Source organism: Syngnathoides biaculeatus, chromosome 5 (assembly GCF_019802595.1).
Source record: "Syngnathoides biaculeatus isolate LvHL_M chromosome 5, ASM1980259v1, whole genome shotgun sequence".
Taxonomy (NCBI): Eukaryota; Metazoa; Chordata; class Actinopteri; order Syngnathiformes; family Syngnathidae; genus Syngnathoides; species Syngnathoides biaculeatus.
The window spans coordinates 22970533-22997374 of NC_084644.1; the positions used below are offsets into that span (position 1 = coordinate 22970533).

Below are 26842 nucleotides of genomic sequence, written 5' to 3' on the forward strand. Positions count from 1 at the left end.
GGTAAACTTTATGTTACTAAAGTAAGGCTGAATGGGTAAATATACCAAGACATTCTTGACAAAAATCTGCTGCCAACTACAAGGACGATGAACATGAAACAAGGGTGGACATTTCAGTGGGATAATGATCCAAAACATACTGCCAAGAAAACCCTTATATGGTTTCAAGGGAAAAAAACCCAAAGCTTTTAGAATGGTGCAGTCAATTACCTGATTTCCATCCCTCCATTTTCCAAGCTGCTTATCCTCACATGGGTCACGGGAGCATTGGAGCCTATCCTAACTAACTTTGGGTGAAAGGTGGACTACCATGGAAAAAATTTAAACTCAATGTCCAGAAAAGAAGCCCATAAAACTTTCAAGGTTTGAAGCCTGTTTGTGTGGAGGAATGGGCCAAAATCACACACACAAATGCATGAACTAATTTCTCGATACACTCAGTGTCTTGAAACTGTCATTGGAAACAAAGGCTTTTGTGCAAATTGTTACATAAATACCAATTGGTGTTTCAATAACTGTCCTCAGTGTCTTTTCAAATTATTACACAACTTCATTTCTGATCTAATTTATTCTCCTTTCTTCGGATGTATGGATTACTTATGTTGTCACAACGTCGAGTGAAATTTTCAGGTCTGTGACTCCTTTGGAACTACGTGCAGTGAGGAAAAATGTTCATGTGTTAAATACTTATTTTAGCAGCTATGTACCCTTGTGATTCCACATCAAATTCAATATATTGTTATATTACTGATTCTGAGGTTAGAAATGCATGCCCAAACAAAGATCATTTACAAGGCAAATTTTGACTTGGGACGTGCTGAGAAGACAACAGATTGCCATCTGTCAGATGAAATCACTGCCAAGGTCAGACCACCGCGTATTGGCAGTTTGTGTGTACCATTGGATGCTTAGTAATAAAAGCACACATGCAACTTCAATAAAATGATAAAAAAAAAAATCAACATAGCAACTTCAAGGAAATCTCAGATCTACAGGCTGCAAATCTGAGAGCTGTCAATCATTTTGAGTGGCACCCAGCTTTTTCTCAAAGAAAAAATAATAATTTGGGTTTCCTGATAAGACCTCTACAACATCTAACCAAGAAAAAAAAGAAAAGAAATGAGACACATTACAGTGGGCCACTTGAGTGCTGTCAATCAACATGACTGGCAGACTGACGTTTCCAGTGGAGAGAGCAATGGAGGAAAAAAAAAGATTTATAAATGCACCGAAAGATCTGAGAGAGAGAGACAGAGAGAGTGAGAAAGAGAGAGAAAGAAAGACAGAGAGAGAGGGAGAGAGAGAGAGCACAAATGTGAGGAGGAGGGACAGCATAAAGCAGGACAGAATGAATAAATATGATAAATATGGTAATTGATATTGGGGCCTGGTATTGAATTCTGCTATACGCCCAAAGGGATTAGCCCTTCTTCCTCTGTCATTTTTAGCCCTTATGCCCAATACACACGCACAGAAACACACACATGCGGACACAAGTATACCCACACAAACACATGGACAGACACACTGTGATCATGTATACATACAAAAACATGAATCTAATAAGAACGTTTAGTTATTGGTGCTTGCTGTGAGGATAAAGCAAGAGGTGAAAACCCTTAAAGTAGCTGTTATTTTGTAAATGCACCGCCAAGTAAAACACAGTTTAAGAAAAGTGAGACGAAGCAGGAGAACTTTGTACTGTGAGGACAGAAGATGTATGGCTTAAGGTAGATAGTAGCAACAGTAAATGATTACCTTCTTACAAACTCAGCCTTTGTAATAAAATGCATACCGGTGAGTATTATCAATTCAGCAGCCTGGTGAAGATTACATTTCTGAAGCCATAGAAAGGCTGATCACTATCTACAGAGGGACCTGAATCTGTATTCCTCACTGTGAATCCAAGAGGCTGTGTCTCAGACCTTCTTGTATGTGTGTGGGTAAGGGAAAATGTGTGTGCTTGTGTGTCTCACTGAGAGAGACACTTATGCCTCTTATGCCTGCAGGCCCAGGATTGACAGAACTAAGATCTATTTTCCAGGAACCAATGCAATAGAGTGACATGTGAGACTCAGTGTGCACATGAAATCTCCAATATGCACAAACACAGTCCTTGGGCAATATCCTGTAAGATTGGCAATGAAATCCCCTGTGTGCTTTTGCACCGGTACAATATGTTTGTATTGCGGACCCAGAATCTCTATTAGGTGTCTCACTCTGGGGAAAAATACATTTTGACACACTCCGACATCACACTTCATAGCAATCAAACAGAGCAGATAAAACACAGAGGCAACGAAGACATTGGAGGACAGACAACAGTCAGACAAAACACAAAAGGATGTACTAGCAGGTTAGCTGCCACTGCCCAACACATAAACAGGAAATTATGAAGCTGTAGTATATTGACCCTAATAGGGCCCCATTGCACCACTAACGTGTTTGTGTTTCAAACCATGAAATAACAAGGAATAACTGCGACATAATCATCAAAACACCTTTAAGTATCTATTTGAGTAACCTTTGGAAGTATTCTCAGTGGGCCATACATCTGGAAAAATAAATTTGGCAATGTAACATATTACAGTCATTCTCAAAATGCTGTAGTAAGCTCCTTCTAGTGGGATGTGAAAGAATCATGGAATGAAATGCTTTCATATTTTTATCCATCCATCCAGCCATATTCCGTATCACTTATCCTCTCTAGGGTCACATATATCCTACAATTTTATTATTCTATTAGGTGCTATGTTGGCCAAATTTCTTCAGATATTTTTGTTCATTTTTTTGATTGCTTTGCTCAAGCTATCACCAATAAGCACTTTCTTATTGTTTTGGTTGGTCTAATAAAGAGCAAAACTACAACAACAACAAAGGCCATGTTCACATTTCAGTGCACGATGCCCAGTTCAAATTTGTAGTTAAATTTTATATTTTTATGTAGCCATTCATGTGACAAAAACAAATTCCAACTTCTACTATGGACAGAGCTCATACGTGATGTCACATGCACAAGGCATACTGTACATATTGTGAATAGTAATTTTGGCTGAAAACAAAATTATTTGCAGGCTTCCCTATGTCAACCACAAATTGGGCCCAGATTAGATTTGCGATTGAATGATTGAAGAAGCAGAGGTGGCTGCCTAGCAAACACACGGGTGGACAGCTATTTTAGCATGACTATGCTCACATTACACATAGGATAGGCTCCAGCACTAACGTGACCCTTCTTAGGATATGCGGCTTGGAAAATTGACGGATAAAGTACATACAGTTTTTATGAATGAAAATAGAAAGGCTTTCAAACTTCTTTTACTACGTCAATCACAAAAAAAGCAACAATTAGATTTGCGCGTAGATGATCAAGTTTACACCATCTGATCTTTCTGCATTAACGTTGCCTAGCTGACAACTAGTTGTCATCTTAGAGTAATCCATTATGCATGCAATGATCATCACGCAGCACGAGAAGCACATTGTAAATCCTTCCGTTCTTCCCCAACAAACTAAAAATAATACAGTACGTAAGTAAATAGAAGTAATTTTTTTTTTGCACAAACATTTTTGACATGACCGAAACTGTTTGTAAAACTTGTAATTCGTTCCACTGTACTTGGAAATCAATGTAATTTTTTAGGTGGTAGCTGATGTAAAAACATTTGAGAACAGTTGTGCAATATAAAAATCTCTTGACGTGATGTTGGACATCGTGCGGGATCAGTTTACTTCTGGGCCACACCCAGGATAGATTGCTAGTCTCGCATCCATATAGGCTCACTTTGTAGATCCAGCAAACTGTGAGGTGTCGTTTTATATGTGCCTGTTTATCCCATATCACAGAAGGAAAAAAAAACAACACACACTAAGGTCTCATTAAGATGTTACCCCTTTCTTCACCCTCCTTGTTCATTCCCCCCCACTTTTTTTCAATGTTGTCAAAAGAGATTTCATGGCCCGTGTGGAAATGTGAATTTGCCACACCCCTTTTGACTGCTAATTTACCCTTTTAGATTTAAACTCTCTGTGAGTGGCTTCCCTTGCCCTTTAATTAGGCTGTGGGGAGTCGACACCAACACTAAACACACAGACTTGGAGATGTACACACTTTCTTTTTGTAACACAAGGACGCACGAACATGTGTGCATGCTCTCTCTCTCGCTCTCTCTCACACACTCACACACACACACACACACACACACCACACACACACACACACACACAACACACACACACACACACACCACACACACACACACGCACGCACGCACACACACGGACACACACAGCCACAATCAAATTCAAACACTTTGTACAGCATTAATTCACACACAAATTCATAAGCGGCTCTATGTGGTCCTCTTTCAAACTCTGGCTCCCCTCATCTTCAGCTGTCATCATAACATGACCAAGAGAACTGTAGCGATTTATTCTATAACCCTAAAAGGACAGAAAAAGGTCATGTTGGTCAAGGCATTCTGAGGCGTTCTGAACTTTTTCTTCTCAAATTTACACATCTGCAATAAGACTCGTCCAATTTTGCCAGACTATTTTGTGTATGAAGCAGGAATAAACAAACCAGAGAGGCACATGAATTAGACAAATGAATTTTTATATCGAGATCACCGCTCATTTTAGTAATTCATCATCACCTATATGTTTATATGTAGAAGAAAAAGAAAAAAACAACTGCGGTACAGTTAACACTGAAATTAACCTTTGCCCTTTTATTTTTGGACTCAATATAGAAACTCGCCATTAAAAATGGAACTACAATAACAGGAGTGGCAGTAGCTACTTGTTATGTTGGAAATAAGAGGGCACTTAATTGGGATCTGATAGTCTAATAGGCAGGACCTCTGATTACAAACTGCACATTGCCTTAAAATAGCACACTGATTAGCAGCCAGGGGATTCAATTATGGTGGGGGAGAAAAGGAGCTCTTAATAGGCCACTGTATCAGAAAACATGGGACTCGGCTTGAGCTAAAGCGCTGATAATTGGTTGTTTAGTTGGGAAAGTTGAGCCTTCTGGTAATTAGTGATGCCTCCGCTGTGTCTTGAGAGTCACCAACCAAACAGATGACGAGAGGCAAATGAAGAAGACAAGGGTGCTTAGTACAGTAAAAGGGTGCAAAGGTCACGTCCGAGTTCACAAAAAGAACACTCGTGCCAAAGAGGCTGTAGATAAGGGAAGACGTTGATATGAGGCGTTGTGTTGGCTAAGTATAGAACATGTTTTGGCAAAGGAGGCTGAAACAGAAAAGCAGCAGTCTTGGCTTGTTTCAAACGTGTGCTCTACACTTTAAGTTAATTTTTTTTTCTTATTTGCTCAACATCACCCCCCCCGTCACCTCTGTACATACCTCTTGTCTTAGACAACTTAGCTGTATCTGTGTACGTAGTGAGTGTCTGAATTGAGGGAGAAGTTGGATTGAATAATGGATTAGGTCTCATAGGAGAAGGCAGTCTGTCTGTCGAATCCTATTCACTATCGCATACCGGAGAAACTATGCCGCCTGAAGTATTCCGTCCAGACATCACTCACAGGAGAGGACCCGCTGTGTGTGTTTGACTGTTTCAGTTTATGTACAAGAGACAAACATTAAATCGCACACATTGGTCCTTGAAGTATTCCTTCAGGCACAAAGGTGACACAGTCAGTGGGCTTAAAAAGCTGTGAAGCTGTATCTCACCAAATCCATGTACAGTGAAGAAAATAAGTATTTGAACACCCTGTAATATTCCAAGTTCTCCCACTTGGAAATCATGGAGGGGTATGAAATTTTCCTCGCAGGTGCATGTCCACTGTGAGAGATAATCTAAAAAGAAAAATCCAGAAATCATAATGTATGATTATTTAACGATTTACTTCTATGATACAGCTGCAAATAAGTTTTTGAACACCTGTCTATCAGCTAGAATTCTGACCCTCAAAGACCTGTTCGTGCGCCTTTAAAAGTCCACCTCCACTCCATGTATTATCTTGAATCAGATGCACCTGTGTGAGGTCGTTAGCTGCACAAAGACACCTCTCCACCCCATACAATCAGTAAGACTCAAACTTATAACATGGCCAAGAGCAAAGAGCTGTCCAAAGACACCAGAGTCAAAAGTGTACAACTCCACACAACTCCACGCTACGGAGAAATTGTCAAGCCGCTTGGTGAAAAAAGATCCACTGTTGGAGCAATCATTAGAAAATGGAAGAAGCTAAACATGACGGTCAATCTCAATCGGAGTGGGGCCTCATGCAAGGTATCACCTTGTGGGGCCTCAATGATCCTTAGAAAGGTGAGGAATCAGCCCAGGACTACATGACAGGACTTGATCAATGACCTGAAAAGAGCTGGGATCACTGTTTTCAAGATGACTCTTGGTCATACACTAAGACGTCATGGTTTGAAATTATGCATGGCACGGAAGGCTCCCCTGCTTAAACCAGCACATGTCAAGGCCCGTCTTAAGTTTGCAAATGACCATTTGGATGATACAGAGGAGTCATGGGAAAATCTTTTGTGGTCAGATGAAACCAAAACAGAACTTTTTGTTCATAATTGCACGAACCGTGTTTGAAGGCAGATGAATGATGAGTTCCATCTCAAGAACACCATCTCTACTGTGAAGTATGGGTGTGGTTGCATTATGCTTTTTTTTTGGGGGGGGGGGGGGTTCTGCATATGGGACAGGACGACTGCCCTGTATTAAGGAGAGGATGACTGCGGCATTGTATTGTGAGATTTTGGCGGACAACCTCTTTCCCTCGGTCAGAGCATTGAAGATGGGTCGTGGCTGGGTCTTTCAACATGACAATGACCTGAAGCACACAGCCAGGAAAACCAAGGAGTGACTCTGTAAGAAGCATATCAAGGTTCTGGTGTGGCCTAGCCAGTCTCCAGACCTAAACCCAATAGAACAATTTTTGGAGGGAGCTTATATTCCGTGTTTCTCAGCAACAGCCCAGAAACCTCTCTGATCTAGAGATCTGTGTGGAGGAGTGGGCCAAAATCCCTCCTGCAGTGTGTGCAAACCTGGTGAACAACTAAAGTAAACGTTTGACCTCAGTGATTGGAAACAAAGCCTATTGTATCAAATATTAACGTTTGTTTTCTCAGGTGTTCAAATACTTATTTGCAGCTGTATCACACAAATAAATCGTTAAAAATCATACATTGTTATTTCTGGATTTTTCTTTTTAGATTATCTCTCTCACAGTGGACATGCAGCTACGATGAACATTTCAGACCCCTCCATGATTTCTAAGTGGGAGAACTTGCAATATAGCAGGGTGTTCAAATACTTATTTTCTTCACTGTATGGAGGACTAATAATACCAAGTTTTTTTTTCCATTAGAGAGATATGGGTATTACATATACGTGAATAATTTATGCAAAGAGTACTCTGTAAAATGTTTAGAAAAAGTATGTGAACCCTTTGTCATTTCTGATAATTCTGCATAAATTGCTCATAATTTGCCGCATGATCCTCATCTCATTCACAAGAATAAACAGTCAGCTTGAACGATTAACACACAAACGGCTACTTTATATGTTTTCAGCTTTTTACTGAAAATCACATGTAAACATTCACAAGACAGGGCGGACAAATTAAGTGAACCTCCAGACTATGGATTCTCCAAAAGCTAATCAGACTCAGGTGTGAGCCAACCTGCGGTCCAATCAAATGAGAAAGAGTGGAGGTGTGCTCTAAACACTAGAAAACATACTACTATAGAATTTCCATTGTCAAGTACTGCCTTATGTATATGTAATATGCCTTGCTCTCAGAAGATGTACTAAGAAGAACTGTTGATTTACATCAAGCGTAGAAAAGGCTCCCATCCATCCATCCATCCATCCATCCATCCATCCATCCATCCATCCATCCATCCATCCATCCATCCATCCATCCATCCATCCATCCATCCATCCATCCATCCATCCATGTTCAACACTGCTTAGGGCCACGGGTTGTTGAAGCCTTTCCCAGCTGATTTCAGGCAAAATGTGGTCCCCATCCAGAACTGGTCACCAGCCAGTTACAGGCCACATGTACAACCAACATTCACATTTACACTGTCACCAAGTGGGAATTAAACACACACCCCCCTGGATCAAAGTCAGACAGGTGTAATGCTATACCATCAGTGACAAAGTCTAGATGTTCATCAATCCGCCGTCAGAAATTCTAAAAATTGTCTGGAAGGTTTATCACCATTGCTTCTTTTTCCACCACAACATGTTCAAAAAGTAAACAAAACAAAACAAAAAAAAAAAAAAACCTTGAGTGTCATCTGAAGACTTACAGAAATCGCTGTGACATGTTAACATCTCTGTTGACAAATCTAACACTTGTAAAACAAATACAGTATGGGTTTCATGGGAGAACACCAAGGAGGAAGATGTTGCTGTCTAAAAAAACAGTTTGCTGCTCGTTTGACATTTGCTAAAGAGCACTTGGATGTTCAACAAAGGCAAAATATTCGGTGGGCAGATGAAAACAAAGCTGAATTGTTTAGGAGGAACACATAAAGGTATCGATGAAGGAAAAAGCCATGTTTGAGCCACTTATCCTCACAAGGGTCGCAGGAGTGTTGGAGCCAAGCCCACCTATCTTCAGACGGGGACGTGGGGTCCTAAACTGGTTACCAGCCAATCGCAGGACACATACAAACAAACAACCATTCACACTCACAATCACACCTACTGGCAATTTAGAGTCTCCAACTAATGCGTGCTACAGAAATTGCTACAGAAGTTGCATTTTTAGTCAACGTTTGATGCTCCACCCATTGCTCAGAAAAGAAACTCATTTGCGTGCTATCAATTTCTTCTACGTCATTTTTGGTGTGGGCAAAGTGCAGGAAAGAAATGCACACAACCAACAACCCCAAAACCCCTGCAAACCCCCCCCCAAAAAAAAAATAGAAAAAGAAAAAAATATTGACGAATAAAGCAATGTGTTTGTGGTGGAAAAAAAAGTAAAAAGCCCGAAAACCTTGAATAAAGGGACGTTAGTGAGTCAGGAGTGAGCTAGTCAGCTACTTTTGAAACCAAAAAGTCTGCAACAGTAGTCTGTTTAACAATAGTATTTGCACACTATTTTACATTTGGAGACGTTCATCTAAATTTTAGCAGGGATTGTGAATGTTGATATTCACTTTGCTTGCACTGTTTATATTAAAATGCAAGATGTTTTGTCGGCTTCATCTTGATTTTGTCTGACAGACTAATTATTTACGTTTTATAGTGTGTCATGTGTTCTATCTTTAGAGTTTTGTTGCTGGTAAAATAATCATTAATCCATATCACAGTAATTTTAGTTCTAATATTTAGATTTGTTTATCAGTACTATTTGAGAAATTTACAGTTTGTAATAGTCATATGGTGTTGTGAAACTACTGCCATTTTCTCACCTAAACAAACATTAGTTAATATCTCGTTAAAATAATTTAACGTATTACCGCATATTCACAACAAAATGTTGGATCATTAGGTTCGAAAGCAAAAATTCTGGGCTAATAGTCCATCGACCCATTTTCTGAGACACTTATCCTCACCAGGGTTGAGGCAGTGCTGGAGCCTCTCCCAACCGTCATAGGGTAGGAGGCAGGGTACATCTTGAACTACTTATCAGGCATTCGCAGGGCACATGGAGACAGACAACAGTCGCACTCACAATCACAACTAGGGACAAATTAGAGTCTCCAATGAAAGCATGATTTTGGGATGTGGGAGGAAACCGGAGTGGCCGGAGTAAACGCACATAGGCACGGGAAGAACATGGAATCTCCACACAGGCAGTGCAGGGTTTTGAACCCCGGTCCTCAGAAATGTGAGGCTAACGCTCTACAGCTTTTCCAGCGTGCTGCCTGGGATAATATAGTCTGTTTAGTTATTGCAATAAAACAACAGTTCATTTAAGATCTAAGCAGACACACCTATTTCTAAATTTCTGAACATGTTTTATATGTAAATAGTATTGCTATGTATATTAAAAACTTAATAATAAACTAAATAAAAACTTGTGTGACTTCTTAATGCAGTCTGGAATACCTCTCCTTCTTCATGCTGACATAGTTAAGAGCCATGTTTTCTACCTTCCCCAATACAATTGAACTGGTTTCATGTTGAAAAGATGCAGTGCTGTCTCAGATTGTTGAACTACTAGTCACTTTAAGTCACACATTTCTTGAAGTCCTGATGCTTTTTTGCACAATATTCATTGCATTAAACTATTGTATTGTATTATAGTCATTCAAACTGCTCTAATTGTTAGAGGACTCTGTGACGCTTTTTGCATAATTGTCAAAAAAAAAAAAAAGAAAAAACAAGAAAATTGCACCATCATTAGCAAATTACTAGCAATCTTTTATTTGTCAGTCACTGTTTTTCCCAATATTTTCATATCTCGAAACTATTCAATGTCAATTGACTGCCTGTTGTCGTACTCTTGTGTCCCCAACTATCGGAGAGAAATTCTTTCTGTGCTTTTGACATACTCGGCAAAATAAAGATGATTCTGATTCTGATTTAAAATACTGCTTCTTTGGTAGATGTGACATGTAAAACAATTTTAAAGATTTCAAAGGAGATTTTACAAAATACACTTTTGGATAAAAGCTGATCCTTCTGACACTATGTCAACTCCCTTATTTCCGGGGAACCGACATTTGCCCTTAAGGACATGAGCCCCTAGGACAGAAGCCCTTAGGACATAAGCCCTTAACCCATATTTCAAATCTGTGTTTCCTGTCCTGACTTTCCTCTGACATGTTCAGGGGTGACCCTGTGTGACCTTTCTCTATATTTTATTGTTTTACACGAATTCGTTAATCATACCACATGATACAACATTTTCATGTTTGGCCTCACAAAGCAAGGTAAAACGTTCAAATATTTTCATGCTTTTTAAAATATTTGTTTAAAGTAACTCTTTACTGTACTCTGTATTTTAGGCTATGAAAAAAAACTACAAAACAACTTTGTACTATACAACGGTACTGTAATATGAGCACATATGGCAAAGATAAGACAAGACAACAAAATAAGATAAGACGTCTCTTATAAGGAATAGTTCCTATAAACAGAAATGTCTCTTGTTCTTGTTGCTATTTTGTTCCTTGTGCTTTGTTCTGGATGTCGTACCAGGGCAGCATGGACTGCCGGAGAAAAATTCCTTGTGTGTTTTAACACATTTGGCCATTAAAGCTGATTCTGATGATAGCAGGGATAGGCTCCAGTATGCCCATGACCCTAATGGGGATAAGTGGTACAGAAAATGGATGATGGAAGGCCTAAAAAAATGGTGCTTTACTTGTACTTTTGTTTTTAGTTTTTATCACATAGTTCTCTAAAGAAACATGCGACACATTTTTATTGCATTTAACAGTCATGGCTTAGCATTCACACCTGTCCCCACAATTTAACATACTGCCTCAATACATTGCACAAGTAAGACTCTAGAGAGTATAAAGTGTAATTTTATGAGAAATGGGGCAAAAGCACAGGAGGGAGAGATATTATACATATATGCAGAACTATAGAGAAAGCAAGGTATGAATCACATTGCAATTGGTCAAAATTCACTCTTTGTGGTTCATAAAAACCCATTGAAAAGCTAAACTGCAATTGATTTTCATGTTTTTCTACTAACCACGAGCATGCATGGCAGAACAGGAGCAGGGTGGAGAAACTCGGTCCTTGCTTGGCCAAGGTTGGATAGTGGCCACTAATGGGGAGGGTGGTTGAATTGGCTGGGCTATCTCTGTCTCGCTAGGAAGGGGGACGACTAAATGGAAAAGCGGGAGCAGGCCGGAGGAAGGGCATCCAATGGGAGGTCATCAGTGCCAATCAGTCGGTGCGGACATTGGGGCAGGGGGGTGCTTTGTAAAAAACTTGAGATCAATGAGTCAAAGTGTGCCTTGGTTCCCCAGTGAATTCAATGAAGGCCGACGGAAAAAAATCTGGAGGAAGACTTGACCTAGGTTAAATCAGATGTAACCTTTACTTGCTGGCTCCAATTTCCTCCTTTCTTTTGCTTAGAAAAGACCTTTGCTTTTATCCATGAGAAGGGCTTTAATCCAAGTTGCAACTGAATAAGGAAGGGAAGATTGAAAGAGACGTGAGGGAAGAGAGAGTTATATGGGAAGACGGAGAATCATCCAAGACATTTGTGTGTCAATCAATCGGCTGCGATGGGGCTGCGAGGGGCTGTGAGTAGGGTGCGTTTGATCTGTGTCTTTTGAATGGGGAAAAAGCAGGAAGGGCCATCACAGACGATTTGCCTCTTCCTGCTGGCCCGACTGCAAATCTGACAGAGAGCAATCACATGCAGGTTAATTCAACAGGCACCTTCTTAATATTTTTTCTTTTGTCTCTTTCTTTTGGACTTGTTCTGTCTAGTTTGATGAAACTTTTTTTTGGGGGGGTTACCACCTCACCTTTTCTTGAAAGCTGGAAAGATCACAAGTGCAATTTCAACATCGAAAGTAAATACTGTGAGCACTGAAAGTATTCAGATCCCCTTAAATTGTTCACCCTTCGTTATATTGCAGCCATTTGCTAAAATCATTTAAGTTCATTTTTTCCTCAATAATGTACACAGAGCACCTCGAATTGAAAAAAACGTAACTGTCAAAATTTTAACAAATTTACGAAATGAAAAACTGAAATATTACTCAGCCATCAGACCCTTTGCTAAGTATTTAGTAGAAGGACCCTTGTGAGCTAATGCTTATGGCCATGCTACCCTGAGTATCCCCGATCTCGTCAGAGCTAAGCAGGTTTGGCCCTGGTTAGTACTTGGATGGGAGACTGCCTGGGAATACCAGTTGCTGTAAGCTTCTCTCCCCGGCTAAAATGCAGAGGGGTTGTGTCAGGAGGGGCATCCGGCGTAAAAAACTGTGCGAAACAAATATGCGTGCATCTGAGATGACACGCTGTGGTGACTCCTAATGGGACAAGCCGAAAGGAAAAGAAGAAGAAGAAGACCCCTTTGAGCTAATATAGACACACCTGGATTTTGGGATCCTCTGTCATTTCTCCTTTCTAGTTGGATGGTGAACATTAATGTACACCAAATTTCAGGTATCTCTGCAGATTCTCAAGCGAGTTTAAGTCAGGGCTTTGAATGGCCATTCAAGAACAATCAAATAATTGTTCTGAAGCCATTCCTTCGTTATTTTAGCCGTGTGTTTCGGGTCACTGGCCGAGTCTGAAGTCGTGAGCAGGATTTTATCCAGGATATCCCTGGACCTGGCTGTATTCATCTTTCCTTTTATTGCTAACAGTCATCCTGTCGCTACACCTGAAAAAAACTTCTCCAGCATGACACTGCTGTCACCATGCTTCACTGTGGGAACTGTATTGGACAGGTGATGACCCGTGCCTGGTTTTCTCCACACATACCGCTTAAAATTAAGGGGAAAATCATGGTCTCATCAGACCAGAGAATCTTATTTCTCACTATCTTGGAGTCTTTCTTGCAGTTTTTTTTCCCCAAGCAAAGTCTATACGGACTTTCACATGACTTGCACTGAGGAGAGGCTTCTGTCAGACCACTCTGTCATAAAGCATCAACTGGTGGAGGACTGCATGGTGGTTTACATTCTAAAAACAGCCCCTCAACATGATGCTGCGACCTCCATGCTTCACAGTTGGTATGGTGTTCTGAGGTGTACATGCTTCCCCCTTTTTCCCTGAGATGTAATGTTGGTCATTATGGTCAAACAGCTCCACTTTAGTTTCATCAGACCTCAGGGCATGTCTCCAGAAGTTAAGATGTTTATCTGGGTGTCTTTTTGAAAACAGCAATCTGTCTTTTTAATGCTTCTTTTAGGAGTAATTGGTTAATTCTTGGTGAGTGACGTTTCAGACCATGTTGGTGCATGACTCCTTTAACTGTGGATAGTGACACTCTCTTAACAGCTTCCTCCAGGATCTTCCCAAGGTCTTTTGTTCTGGGGTTCATTTGCACATTTTGGACCTAAACACATTCCTCTTTGGGACACAGAGCTCGTTCCCAGGCTGTACATTCTCATTGCATCTATACTTGTGTCTACTTGTTTGAACAGATGAACATGGCAACTTCAAGCATCTGGAAATTGCACTCAAGGATGAGGCAGACTTATGGAGCTCCATGATTCCTTCTCTGACTTCCAGGCTGATTTCTTTTGATTTTCCCATAATCTCAAACAAGGAAGCAGAGTGTTTAGGTGTGACCTTAAATACATGCCCAGGTGTGCAGTCAATTAACTCACACATCTGCGCTTCCCCATGTTTTTTAAAGGCATAGTACTTTTTGTGTGTGTAAAATTTTGATCTAGAAGGAAATAATATGAAATTCCTCAAGAAATTATCTCTCTCCTTTTTCTAACATTTTACAAAATTAAATAATTTTGGTGATCCTGACTGACCTGAAACAGGAGAGGTTTGGTCTGATTTGACTTCAGACAGCGAAACAAAAAATAAAATGTCTAAACATCTGGCTTCAGTGCTGTAGAGAGGTACTCACCTTGCTACTCAGATTCAATCAGTATAATCAAACATACTTGGGCTAAAATGAAGGTGTTGAACTATCTCAAAGATGATCAGAAGAATTGGACAGCACCCGGGTTAAACATGAGTCACAGCAAAAGGTCTAAATACTTGTGACTGTTTGGTATTTCAGTTTTTCCTTTTTAATAAATCTGCAAACATTTCAACAATTCTGTTTTTTCCTGTCAAAATGGGGTGCTGTGTGTATATAGAGTGAAAAACTAATGATTTTAGCAAATGGTAGCAATCTAATAAAGAGTGAAAAACTTTAAGGGGGTTTGAATATTCTCTGTATCCAATGCAGCCCTATGGGGGCACAAACCAGTGCAATCTGGAGGCCGGTCCCAAGCCCGGATAAATGCAGAGGGTTGCGTCAGGAAGGGCATCCGGCGTAAAAACTGTGCCAAACAAATATGAGCGTTCATCTAAAGAATCCCATACCGGATCGGTCGTGGCCCGGGTTAACAACGCCCGCCCCCGGCACTGCTAACCTACAGGGCGTCGGTGGAAATTCAGCTACTGTGGGTCGAAGACAAAGAAGAGGAGGAAACCGGATCCAGCGTCAGAAGAAAAAGAGGAATTCACAGAGCCTACAACTGAGTGTAGGGACTTTGAATGTTGGGACTATGACAGGAAAAGCACAGGAGTTGGTTGACATGATGATTAGGAGAAAGGTTGATATTCTGTGCATCCAAGAGAGCAGGTGGAAAGGTAGTAAGGCTAGAAGTTTGGGAGCAGGGTTTAAATTATTCTACCACGGAGTAGATGGGAAGAGAAATGGAGTAGGGGTTATTTTAAAGGAAGAGCTAGCTAAACATGTCTTGGAGGTGAAAAGAGTATCAGATCAAGTGATGAGAGTAAAATTTGAAATTGCGGGTGTTATGTATAATGTGGTTAGCGGCTATGCCAAAACAGGTAAGATGTGACCTAGAGTTGAAAGAGAAATTCTGGAAGGAACTAGATGAAGTAGTTCTGAGCATCCCAGACAGCGAGAGAGTTGTGATTGGTGCAGATTGGAATGGACATATTGGTAAAGGAAACAGGGGCGATGAAGAAGTGATGGGTAAGTACGGCATCCAGGAAAGGAACTTTGAAGGGCAGATGGTGGTGGACTTTGCAAAAAGGATGGAGATGGCTGTAGTGAACACTTATTTCCAGAAGAGGGAGGAACATATAGTGACCTACAAGAGCGGAGGTAGAACCACGCAGGTAGATTATATTTTGTGCAGACGATGTAATCTGAAGGAGGTTACTGACTGTAAAGTAGTGGTAGGGGAGAGTGTAGCTCGACAGCATAGGATGGTAGTATGTAGGATGATTCTGGTGGTGGGTAGGAAGATTAAGAAGACAAAGGTAGAGCAGAGAACCATGTGGTGGAAGCTGAGAAAGGAAGAATGTCGTGCGGCCTTCCGGAAAGAGGTGAGACAGGCTCTCGATGGACAACCGAAGCTCCCGGAAGACTGGACGACGACAGCCAAGGTGATCAGAGAGACAGGCAGGAGAGTACTTGGTGTGTCATCTGGTAGGAAAGGGGAGAAGGAGACTTGGTGGTGGAACCCCAAAATACAGGGAGTCATACAAGGAAAGAGATTAGCGAAGAAGAAGTGGGATACTGAGAGGACTGAGGAGAGGCGAAAGGAGTACATCGAGATGCGACGTAGGGCAAAGGTAGAGGTGGCAAAGGCTAAACAAGAGGCATATGAAGACATGTACACCAGGTTGGACACGAAAGAAGGAGAAAAGGATCTCTACAGGTTGGCCAGACAGAGGGATAGAGATGGGAAGGATGTGCAGAAGGTTAGGGTGATTAAGGATAGAGATGGAAATGTGTTGACTGGTGCCGGTAGTGTGCTAAATAGATGGAAAGAATACTTTGAGAAGTTGATGAATGAAGAAAATGAGAGAGAAGGAAGAGTTGAAGAGGCAAGAGTGAAGGACCAGGAAGTGGAAATGATTACTAAGGGGGAAGTCAGAAAGGCACTACAAAGGATGAAAAATGGAAAGGCAGTTGGTCCTGATGACATACCGGTAGAGGTATGGAAGCAATTTGGAGAGATGGCTGTGGAGTTTTTGACCAACTTATTCAACAGAATACTAGCGGGCGAAAAGATGCCTGAAGAATGGAGGAAAAGTGTTCTAGTTCCCATTTTTAAGAACAAAGGGGATGTTCAGAGCTGTGGGAACTATAGAGGAATAAAGTTGATGAGCCACACAATGAAGTTATGGGAAAGAGTAGTGGAGGCTAGACTCAGGACAGAAGTAAGTATCTGCGAGCAACAGTATGGTTTCATGCCTAGAAAGAGTACCACAGATGCATTATTTGCCTTGAGGATGCTCGTGGAAAAGTACAGAGAAGGTCAGAAGGAGCTACATTGTGTCTTTGTGGATCTAGAGAAAGCCTATGACAGAGTACCAAGAGAGGAACTGTGGTACTGCATGCGTAAGTCTGGTGTGGCAGAGAAGTATGTTAAAATAGTACAGGACATGTATGATGGCAGCAGAACAATGGTGAGGTGTGCCTTAGGTGTGACAGAGGAATTTAAGGTGGAGGTGGGACTGAATCAGGGATCAGCTCTGAGCCCCTTCCTGTTTGCAGTGGTAATGGATAGGCTGACAGATGAGGTTAGACTGGAATCCCCTTGGACCATGATGTTCGCAGATGATATTGTCATATGCAGTGAAAGCAGGGAGCATGCAGAGGAACAATTGGAAAGATGGAGACATGCACTGGAAAGGAGAGGAATGAAGATTAGCCGAAGTAAAACAGAATATATGTGCGTGAATGAGAAAAGTGGAGGGGGAAGAGTGAGGCTACAGGGAGAAGAGATAGCGAGGGTGGACGACTTCAAATACTTGGGGTCAACAATACAGAGCAATGGAGAGTGTGGTCAGGAAGTGAAGAAACGGGTCCAAGCAGGTTGGAACAGCTGGCGAAAGGTGTCTGGTGTGTTATGTGACAGAAGAGTCTCTGCTAGGATGAAGGGCAAAGTTTACAAAACAGTGGTGAGGCCGGCCATGATGTACGGATTAGAGACGGTGGCACTGAAGAAACGACAGGAAGCTGAACTGGAGGTGGCAGAAATGAAGATGTTGAGGTTCTCGCTCGGAGTGACCAGGTTGGATAGGATTAGAAATGAGCTCATTAGAGGGACAGCCAAAGCTGGATGGTTTGGAGACAAGATTCGAGAGAGCAGACTTCGATGGTTTGGACATGTTCAGAGGCGAGAGAGTGAGTATATTGGTAGAAGGATGCTGAGGATGGCGCTCCCAGGCAAAAGAGCGAGAGGAAGACCAAAGATAAGGTTTATGGATGTGGTGAGGGAAGACATGAGGGCAGTTGGGGTTCGAGAGGAAGATGCAGGAGATAGGCTAAGATGGCAAAAGATGACACGCTGTGGCGACCCCTAACGGGACAAGCCGAAAGGAAAAGAAGAAGAAGAAGAAGAATATTCTCTGTATCCACTGTAGCCACAGGAGTACAGGAGTTATCATGTCTCCACTTATGTAATGATTTATTTTCATAGCATTTGAGAGAGGAAGATTATCTCATCAATTCAGATGAACATCATAAATTAGTCAACACAAGTAAAAGGCAATTATTTGCCCATTTAATGTGTTATATTTCACATTTATCATGAAAAACAATTAAAAGACGTTGCTCCACGGGACACAGATTCAATACAATTCCTGACCTTCAATCTACAACTCCCTCAATGAACTATACATTTACAGTGCTCGATATGGTCACGATGATTTGTGGTAATCTCATTACCCTTTTAAGTATGGCTTTGAAATTTCAGAAATAGAATTTTGGAATAACTATTGTGTTTTCTTCAACCTGACAATTTAAAAGGAAAGGGATCTAAAATCAAATAACATCCAAGGGTCTTTGCCAGCAAAGTCATCCACGTATGCAATGAAAGTGGGGTGAGGCAAACTGTGGGGTCAAAGGTTTTGAAGAACCACTGGGTTAGAGGTGAGAGGATATCGTTTAGATTCAGCTGTAGTTTTAGGTTAGAAAACGCCCCTTGTCTCTGAAAAATTATGATAACCATACGCAAACCTTTATGTCCGAGACAAAAAGAAATTTGTCTGAACCAACACAAGGAAAAAATGAGACTCATTTGGTTTCATCAAGAAATCAACTACAGGGCTAAAATGCATGGTGTTCTCCAGTTTTAAGAGGTCAGAAGTATAACAGGATAAAGGCTACCTCCTCTGTTTCTATGAAGGCCAAGAACCCTGTCAATTGGATTTCGTGGCTCTCCAAGGCCAAATGAAGACCACTGGGATACAAAGAAACCAATAGAGGTAGAACATGATTTCATATGTCTCTGTGGCCTGAGTGACTGACAGGGAAGACTACACCAGCAGTCTGAAGAGAGCCACCTCTTTGTGGCTGTGAATGGCAAGACATGATCTCCAGACAAAAAGGACAATCAACGAAACGAGATGTGGTGACCTTTAGGGATATTATGGAGCTTGGGTTGGTTGACCTTAACTAATACAGACGTCTTTTGATGGATGTTAACCAAAAGCCATAAAATCCTTTTGTTAAAATAGATACATATTGCTTGAAAGTCAAAACAACGATTACAGATTGAGGAAACATTAAAGAAACCACCACAAGAACAACAACAAAAATATCAAAACAAGACATGTAACAACAGGACAGCAGGTTCAGGAATGCCAGTGCATAATGATGAAACCTTAATTACAGTATGTAGTATGAAGGTGAGGTGAAAATGTGTATTACCGTCTTAAATGTGTTGTGTTTGGCGAGACATTAACATGAAATACTTAAAAATAATATACAGTACCTGCATGTAAGTAAGCAAGGTCTGGATTTTCAATATCAGGGTGGCTGTCCTTTAGGTGGTTGCGGAACTCTATGGGAGAGTTTGTGCCATAGTCGCATTTTGGACAGTTATACATCTTCACTCCCTCATGTTTTCCTGTGTGGAGGATGTGCTTCCGAATGTTCTCAGCACAGTTGGATCTGGGACAGAAAGGAAAAGAGAAAAAGAAATTGCAATTGAATATAATACATACATAAACAGTATAGCCATCCGTGCATCTCCTATGTGGGAGATAAATCATGTTAACCCAATAAAAAGGTGTGCTTTAGATATTTGAGCTGGGCTTAGGAACTGGGAGAGGCTCCATATGTGGATAGAAATTCAATGTATCTTTTGCTAAATAAATCTGTTTTGACAAAATGACAAATCTTTCCATTCCTTCCTTCACTCATTTTCCTTGGCTGAATGATTAGAGTGTGGAGGATCTTGACTCTACAACACACAGCAGTCTTCAACCCAATTAAAAACCTTGGAATGAAGAACACTCGGTTTTATGACTGTCGTCTGATATCAGTGACCTCATGAATCTGTGAAGGCTGGTTGATGCTCTTTATTATGCAGGATAATATGTACAGTAACAATGTCAGTATAAAGTCACACAAAACCACGGTTGCGCATCGAGAAACAAGAACCAATTGGAACCAAGACTAACATTGTGTTTCCCCCAGAGTCGGTCAAATATCTGACAATCCCTAAAGTACACCCACCATGAAGATGTAGTGAAATCCAATGAAGAAGCATTGAAAATCAACGGAAAAGAATGCGCATTCCTACGTGTTTGTGCCCAACTATGGTGGTGGCGAACAAAAGTGAGGCTTAACTTTGTTAAAATTAATGACCAGTTGCTTCCTGGCAACACTGGGAATAAGATTATACTGTGCAGAGAAGGCTTTACCCATGTATATAAAGCTTATTGACCCATCCCCCTAAAAAAAAATCACAAACGGGAATCATTTGGAACTGGAATAGAAATGAGGAACCGGAATAAGAACCAGAATTGCTCAAATGATGCCCAACCCTACACACAACTCTCTGCTGATTAACGATTCTGCTAAACATCCTGCAATGCATGATCTAAAAATATACTGTGGTCTAATTGGACCCAATGTACTTGTGAGAGTACTATATAAAATGGATGTAAAAATCTAAACACCCCTGTTCAAATGGCATGATGTGTGACTTATTTATTTCCTTCTCAAAATTACTTTTTTTAAACAGAGGTCATATGTCACACTAATGGAGAAAAAATTGTTTTAAGATTATTTCCATTTATCTATTTTCCAAGCTTATTAAGCTCTCAAGAGTCACAGTAGTGCTGAAGCCTTTCCTAACTTTGGGCAAAATGCAGGCAACACCCTGAACTGGTCGCCAGTCAACAGGGCAAATTTCAACACCATCACTGAGTGGGAATTGAACCCATACTGCTTGCACCAAAGTCAGGCATATGCACCACCACACCATCAGTGACTCTTTTCATGCTTTTCAAGATTTTTCTTGGTCTATTTTTTTTTTTTTAATTTCACAAAAAATGGGATTTGAATAGTGGTGTGTAGAATATAGACTTTAGACTTTAAAATATCCAGTGTAGGAGCAATGGAGACAAGAGTTTACATACACATACTGTATGTTTGCACAAGTTTGTCTGTTCTTCTCAGTACTCAACATAAATGGTGTATCAGGTCATGATTTTCCATTAAATCTGATTCTGATAACAACAAGTTAGCAAGAATGTATAGCATAGAAACCTTTTTTTCCCCCAAAGACACAAACACACACCATCATTTGTTGATGGATGGGATACTCATGGTCAGTTTTAACCTGACATTCTTGGACAGTATAATATGCAATTACTCTCCCTTATCACCTTTACCAGGAAAATAAACCCTTACTGTGCCATAGCTCACACAGGCTGAAGAGAAAATTTGTTTTCACGTTTGAAGACACCAATCTCCCTCACGGGCCATAGTCCATTGGAACTAGAAAAAAAACCCCCAAAAAACTCTTCTGCTGTATAAAATTCAGCCATTGATCAAATTTGAGGGCAGGCCACAAAAATGGACACTAGTATATGATCCTGCGTTAACTTAAATATTAAGTGTTCATAAATGTACTAAGCAGATGTATTTTATTTAACACTGGATTCCTGAGGGGTACATTGCATATACAGTACAGTAAAAGACCTGTTAAAACACCAGGTTTTCAGCAATAAATGACCATTACAAACACTACACACCTTAAAAAAAAAAAAAAAAAAAGCATTGCGGTTGCAGCATCACGCGTTAGGGTTGTTTTTCTTCAACTGTACTGGGGATTTAGTCAAGGTGGCCCATACGCTACATGCGCATCACAAAAAAAAAAAAATAATTTTTAAAAGTATTTAATTTTTTTGGTCTCATTTTTAATGTAAAAAAAAAAGAGGAGTTTATTCACTTTCTGTGCCCTCAGCATCTCACTGTCTTATGGATATTGTTTTGGAATAAACTGCGTCATAGAACTTTTAAGTAGTAAGATGTCATTTCAAGACCACAGGAGTGAAAAAGCTAGGGCCAGGACCTAATCAGTTTGTTTGTTTAGACGGGCCAGGCCACAACTGATTTACTGACATCAGGACTTGCAGTCCTTATCATGAAACATCTCATGCAATGCCTTGTGTATGAATCCAAGGGATCAGTGATCTGATAGGTGAGAATGGTATCGGCTGATAATTAGCATTTTATGCTGATCCGCTAATCAGATGCTGGAGCCTATCCCAGCTGTCAACGGGCAGGAGGCGGGGTACACCCTGAACTGGTTGCCAACCAATTACAGGGCACGTCGAGACAAACAGCCACACTCACAATCACACCTAAGGACAATTTAGAGTCTCCAATTAATCCATGTTTTTGGGATATGGGAGGAAACGGGAGTGCCCAAAAAAACCCCACGTAGGCACGTGCAACATGCACGCTCCACACAGCCACTAAAGGTATTTAAAAAAAAAAAAAAAAACATGTCTCTGGCATGGTACAGACAACACGTCTGAGACAGACAATCTGTAATGCCTGGATCAGACAAGAAAAATTTGCTCTTTCACGATTGCACTGTCAGACTACTGCAGAAAAATCTTGTATTCCAGTACCACTGCATCACATTTTCTACGATCATTGGAATTTATCTTGTCAACTCAAATGCGACTGGTTGCACTCATTACTGTGATGACATGACAACTAGAGTGACTTGCGTCGACTGGATTATAAAATGAAAATGGGGGGAAAACGTGTTGGTGGTCACCGCTCCTCAGGAGAAGAGTTTTATCCGAGGCTTGCTTGAAGCATGTTCACATAATTTTAATATGATATGGCTGGCAAGCAGCTAGCAAGCTTGTGCTAGCACTAAAGGTTGTGTGTAAATATCCTGGTGTTATGTCGAATCATGCTCTAAAGTTTTGGTGTGGGTGAAGTATTTTAATTATAATAAAGTAATTTAATTACAATGAGTTAGCACCCATTATTCCTGTCTTGTTATATTGTTTTGTCCTGACTGATTAGAATACAAGGCACATAGCAATCTCACAACACACTGTACCGGTACAAAGATGTCATAAAAAGTAAATACATTCATTATTGTTTCGACTTACTGATATCAAATAAAAATCATGATTGTGAAAAGCCTAACAGAAATAAGACTCCCAATACATCTGTGGTCATAATTACAGTAAACGGTGGCTATATTTGTTCATAGCATAAAACTAAAAGACGTATGAATATTGTAACGGTCATTTATTTATGTAGACATTGTACTGAAATCTGCATATGTTACAAAAAGTGACTTATTTTTCAAAAGTGGAAGTAAATATGTATTTAAGGCAACGCTTAAAAACTTCTGAAGCGAGCGTTGGTGGACTCCTAGAGGGTGTGCTATCTCTCACATATGGTAATGGTGTAATTGTCATATTAAAACAACACAGTGAGCATTTAGAAGTCAGCAGGTGCCACAGTTAGTGAAAGCCCACACCAGCCCTCCTACTATACACTGTATTAATTAGCCCAACAGTGTTTTAACTTCCTCCCTCATCAATGCACTCACCATGGGAATAAGCCATACTGATGCTGAGTGTGTACACCACCTCTTCTAATTCTGTCTCTCTCTCGCTCTCAGGGTCTCCTTTATTTTAACAATTTTCATATTTCTCTTCGCAGCAAGCATATGGTAATTGGAAAGTGTAATTGAGAGGCACTTGTGCAGAGGACAGTCAAATACGTTTGAGTCTGTTAAGAGGGGCATGAGGGGCTTATTTAGATCAGTGGTGTTTTTTGGACCTTTTACTGCTAAGAAAACCCACTAATAATCATTACCAGCTTCCACATATCTCCCTTCACTTTACAAATTTGCAAACATTTCTGCCGCTGTCAGGAGGTGTGTCATCCTCAAAGACACCACAATTCAAATTGAGGCAGTATTTTAAAGCAAAGTGAAACATCGTTCTACAAACATTCCTTAGTCAGTGGCAGGAGTCAGCGGGTGCGTATCAATTAGATAATTCAACTTGCCACTTTGAGTTTATGTATACAACTCAACAAACAAACAATATCGACAATGTCAATTAGAATATGTTTAGCAATTTGCATAAAAAGCTGGTAAATAGTGCCATTGGTATAATTAATCAGCACCTCAAGACTACAACTTCAATGAAAGTTTTTTTTAATCTCTGCAAAGAACTTGAAATATAACTATTGCCTCTAGTGTTGATCAGCATCTCAATAGCCGTATATGCAGTAAGTGACATACTGTACATTTCTAAAAGCGAATTTTACACAGTATGTATTTAACGATCAAGGCTTGGTAAATATGAATTTCCCTGGATGTCTGACAAAAAAACAATTCTTCAAATTTCTCTTTTTTTTTTGCCACCTGTCCCAGCTTTTCTGGAACATGTTGCTGGCATAAAATTTTAAGTTAATTATTATTTGCTAAAAACAAAACATTGTATCAGTTTGAACATTCAATATATGGTCTTTGTCATGTATTCAATGAAATATAGGTTAAACACGATTTGCAAATCATTGTATACTATTTTGAATTAACAATGTTCCAACTTAATTTGAATTGATGTTGTATAACGTATATTTAAAGCACGAGTGTCGTCAAACGGATGATTTTTGGTATATTATCAATGAAAAACCCACAGCTAATATGGTCCCATGTGTTTTTTGACTACAAAACATGATTTTGACGTATACAGCTTTTTGTAACTCCCGCTATGAAAATCCTCTCAGGAATTTGTTGTCGAGAAGAAGCAGGAAGTGACGTAAAGGACAGTGGCGCCCCCTCATGGACTCGTTTGTTTCCATTAGTTTTACCTCCGCAAAGGTAGCTTGTTGTTCCTTCATTGTAGCCAAAATGCCGGCTCATTGCATTGCTGGACATTGCTTGAACACTCGGGAGAATGGAATTACCCTTCATAAGTTTGACAGAAACTCTGTTCGTTGTGAAAAATGGATTGCATGGGTGCAAAGGACGGGAGCTTTGTGGGTTCCAAATCACAGGTAGGTGTGTATACAGCTACTAAAAACAAAAGTTTGGGGCGGACAACGTAATCGGTCTCTCTCATAACGTAGCAAAAGATCCGCGTATGAAATGTGCTGATGTGCGCACACAGCTACTAAAAAAAATAATAGTTTGGGGCGGACGACATAATTGGTCTCTCTCATAACGTAACAAAAGATCCGCGTATGAAATGTGTCGATGTGCGCGTCGCCCAGCCAACGTCTCACTCAGCCTGCAACATAGTTCGGCTCCACCCCATTCTTATATAGCACGGCGGGCCGAAACTCAGCCACACCGGATGAGGCGCCGCGTTCGGCGGTCACATCTTCCGCTAAGGCTGCGCGTCGGGCTTTGCGACGGGGGCGGCTCTGAAGAACCCAGCCGAGAATGCTTTACTCAGCCGGCTCTACTGTGACTAAAGCAGCACTGCTCAGCTCTGTCAAAAGCCACACCGGCCGGACTGCGATGAGCCGCGATGGCTCATCTCCGCCGCGGGAGTGGATCGGACGGGATGTGGTTTGGCCGTGATCGGATATCATTTGAATATGGCTCGTAACAATAGTGTAATATTGCCCTGAGGGCTCGAATTATAGTGTAATATTGCCCCGGTAACTTCACTCTGTTGTCTTTTCGAAAAGAGCTTCCGTGTCAGAAGGGGCGTTGGAAAAATCCGAATATCTCTGTTGTCCGGCTTCCATAGTAGCAGACACTGCACATTTTCAACGGCGGAAGTGACAATGACGTCAAGGACAGATGACGCGACTAATATGGCGCCCACTTGGATGTCGAGGGACACTCAATTGCGCAACTTTGTGCATGGATAACGTGCACTCCGCTCACTTTTTTTTCTCGTATAGACATTGAAGTGAATATTGTTATATGTATTTTTCATTACAACATCTATTTTAGAATGTTTACAGGGATGTCACCCGCACTTTAAATAATCAATAAAAGAGCACTTGGTAAAATGTCTTGTTTGACAAAAACAAAATGTTTAAGTTTTTATCATGAACATGTCTTAAGAGTTAAAGTAAAAGGACCTGATGATTTCCAAGTGGGAGAACTTACAATATAGCAAGGTGTTCAAATACTCATTTTCTTCACTGTATATAGTACAGTAAATGTACTGTAATTTCTCAAGTATAATGTCCCCTGAAGTATAATGCGCACCCCTAAAGTTGACCTAAAAAAAAAAAAATCAGAAAAACCTTTCTACCAATGTACAATGCGCAGCACCAATTTGCCGCTACCCATATGCTCAGAATATTAGGAATGATCTGTATTTATAATTTGTTAGGTTTGTACTTGTATTGTTTTTCAAAAAACTGTCCGTAAAACAATCATTAATAATAATGTGCATGTGCTGATGTAGCGGTAATATAATCTCCGGACAAGCCACATGACACGCTTGTCCTGGTACTTGTAATTGTCAGAATAGAATCCCTCAACGATGGCACAACATTTTATTAATACTGGTAAGACATATTTCAGTCTTAAAAATATAAACACTTTAACATTGTTTATTAAACACTGCATTAAATATTTGTGCATAAAACGTTTGAGCATAGTGCAGTTTATCCACATTACACATCCTTGGCCAAGCCTTCCAAAGTAACATTATGACTCATCTCCAATCTGAAAAAGATCCTTTGTAGCTTTATTTTGGTGCATCGCTGTGGAACCCGTCATTGATGACTTGAAATATTTTGTTAATCCCAAGAGCTTGGGTTGCACAGCGCAACCTCTCCCCCTCCATTCGGCTCCGATCTGTAGTATCTTTCACTGTGGCATCAGCTGGCTGTCAAAACAATGTGAGCTCAAATTACGTAGAAACGAGCATAATGGGCACATTTTTTAAAAAGCGAGCATTTCAATTGTGTGCGCTATCCTGTTTTTTTTTTCAATGTCCCCATGAC

At 40.5% G+C, this 26842-nt stretch overlaps 1 protein-coding gene across 7 annotated transcripts in view; it reads right to left on the reverse strand.

Annotated features, from left to right (window-relative positions):
- Positions 1-26842, reverse strand: part of znf407 (zinc finger protein 407) — a 232131-nt gene that overhangs the window by 37408 nt on the left and 167881 nt on the right. For 5 of the 7 annotated variants that reach the window (XM_061819993.1, XM_061819990.1, XM_061819991.1 and 2 more), the window contains one exon: positions 19362-19540. In XM_061819993.1, coding sequence (XP_061675977.1) covers positions 19362-19540 — 179 coding nt within the window. Of the gene's footprint in view, positions 1-4383; positions 4444-11362; positions 12317-19361; positions 19541-26842 lie in introns of those variants that run through there. The other 2 variants (XM_061819996.1, XM_061819995.1) reach the window with 2 other exon arrangements.